The 1,257-nt window shown below is 58.9% G+C and overlaps 1 protein-coding gene across 1 annotated transcript in view; it reads right to left on the minus strand.

Annotated features, from left to right (window-relative positions):
• Positions 1–1,257, minus strand: part of CATSPERD (catsper channel auxiliary subunit delta) — a 43,773-nt gene that overhangs the window by 7,723 nt on the left and 34,793 nt on the right. Inside the window, exon 20 of the mRNA XM_024746020.1 lies at positions 366–549. Within this exon, the coding sequence (XP_024601788.1) occupies positions 366–549 (184 nt within the window). The remainder of the gene's footprint in view (positions 1–365; positions 550–1,257) is intronic.

The following is a 1,257-nucleotide window of genomic DNA, read 5'->3' on the forward strand; positions in this document are numbered from 1 at the left end:
CCCTACCCCAGAAGGTGATGTATTAGGAGGCCGGGCCTTTGGGAGGTGATTAGGTCCTGGGGGTGGAGCCCTCCTGAAGGAGATTGGCGCCCTTATAAAGGGACCCAGGAGCGCTCCCTCGCCCCTTCTGCCGTGTGAGGACACAGAAGGCACCACCCGGGAACCAGGCACCAAATCTGCTGGCGCCTTGACTGGACTCAGCCTCCAGAACCGTGAGAAACCAATGCTGCTGTTACAAGCCGCAGGCTCTATGGTGATCTTTACAGCAGCCCGAACAGACCGAGTCGGCCCCCAACACACAGTGGGCCTGACCAGTCGTCGCCTTCTGCGACCTGTTTTGGGAATAATCAGAACGCAGGCCCTACCTCTCGGTCCCAGGCGAAGGGCCCTTTGTCGCCGGCCGTCTTGGCGATGGTGGTCCAGTTCTGCGGCTGGGAACTGCAGAGGGCCATGTCGGCCGTCAGGGAGTACGTGTACGTGAACAGCCCGTTCACCTCCAGCAGGACGTACTCGGCCTCGACCACCTCCTGGAACTTTCCTGCCCTCCACCTGGGACACACCATGCACAGGTGAGGCTGCTGGGGGGCCGTCAGGGGTGGGGGAGGCTGGGGGCCCTGATGTGTTTGTTGTGAGACCATCTGGGGGTGGTGGGAGGTGGCAGAGCAGGACAGAGCCACCCCCACCCCCCACCAGGCTGACACTTCTGGGACCGTCAACGCGGATATGCAGTGGCAGGTGGTGACAGGACGCTGACGGGGTCGGGGTCGGGGACTGGGGGTTGCTTATTTTTTGACACCTGTAAACATTCCAGAGGTATACATTTAGGGCGGTGAATTAAGCTTTTTCTAAATCCTTATTTGGGGGGAAATTTCCTGGTGGTCCAGTGGTTAGGGGTCCGGGATTCCACTGCCGCGTACCCGGCTTCCATCCCTGGACGGTGAACTAAGGTACCCGCAAGACGCGGGGGCCAAAAAAAAGAAAAACAAAACTTATTTTTGGATGCATGTTTCTTTCCTGCCAGGTTGGGGCTTACACCCCTCCTCTGATGGGACCCTTCCCTTCTTCCTCACCCCAGGCTGGCAGGCACCCCACCACGTGGCAGCTCTGAGTTAGGGGCGTGCCCGGCCCACAGTCTCACCTGGGTGTGAGACTGAGGCCACGAGGAGCTAACACGTGACGTTCTAATGAACCTAAGTGTTGCCACGTGTGAGTGGTTTCGACCACCGTTCAGTCCGTCAACAACTATTTAGTGCAGTG

Source organism: Neophocaena asiaeorientalis, unplaced genomic scaffold (assembly GCF_003031525.2).
Source record: "Neophocaena asiaeorientalis asiaeorientalis breed wild unplaced genomic scaffold, Neophocaena_asiaeorientalis_V1.1 scaffold357, whole genome shotgun sequence".
Classification (NCBI taxonomy): Eukaryota; Metazoa; Chordata; class Mammalia; order Artiodactyla; family Phocoenidae; genus Neophocaena; species Neophocaena asiaeorientalis.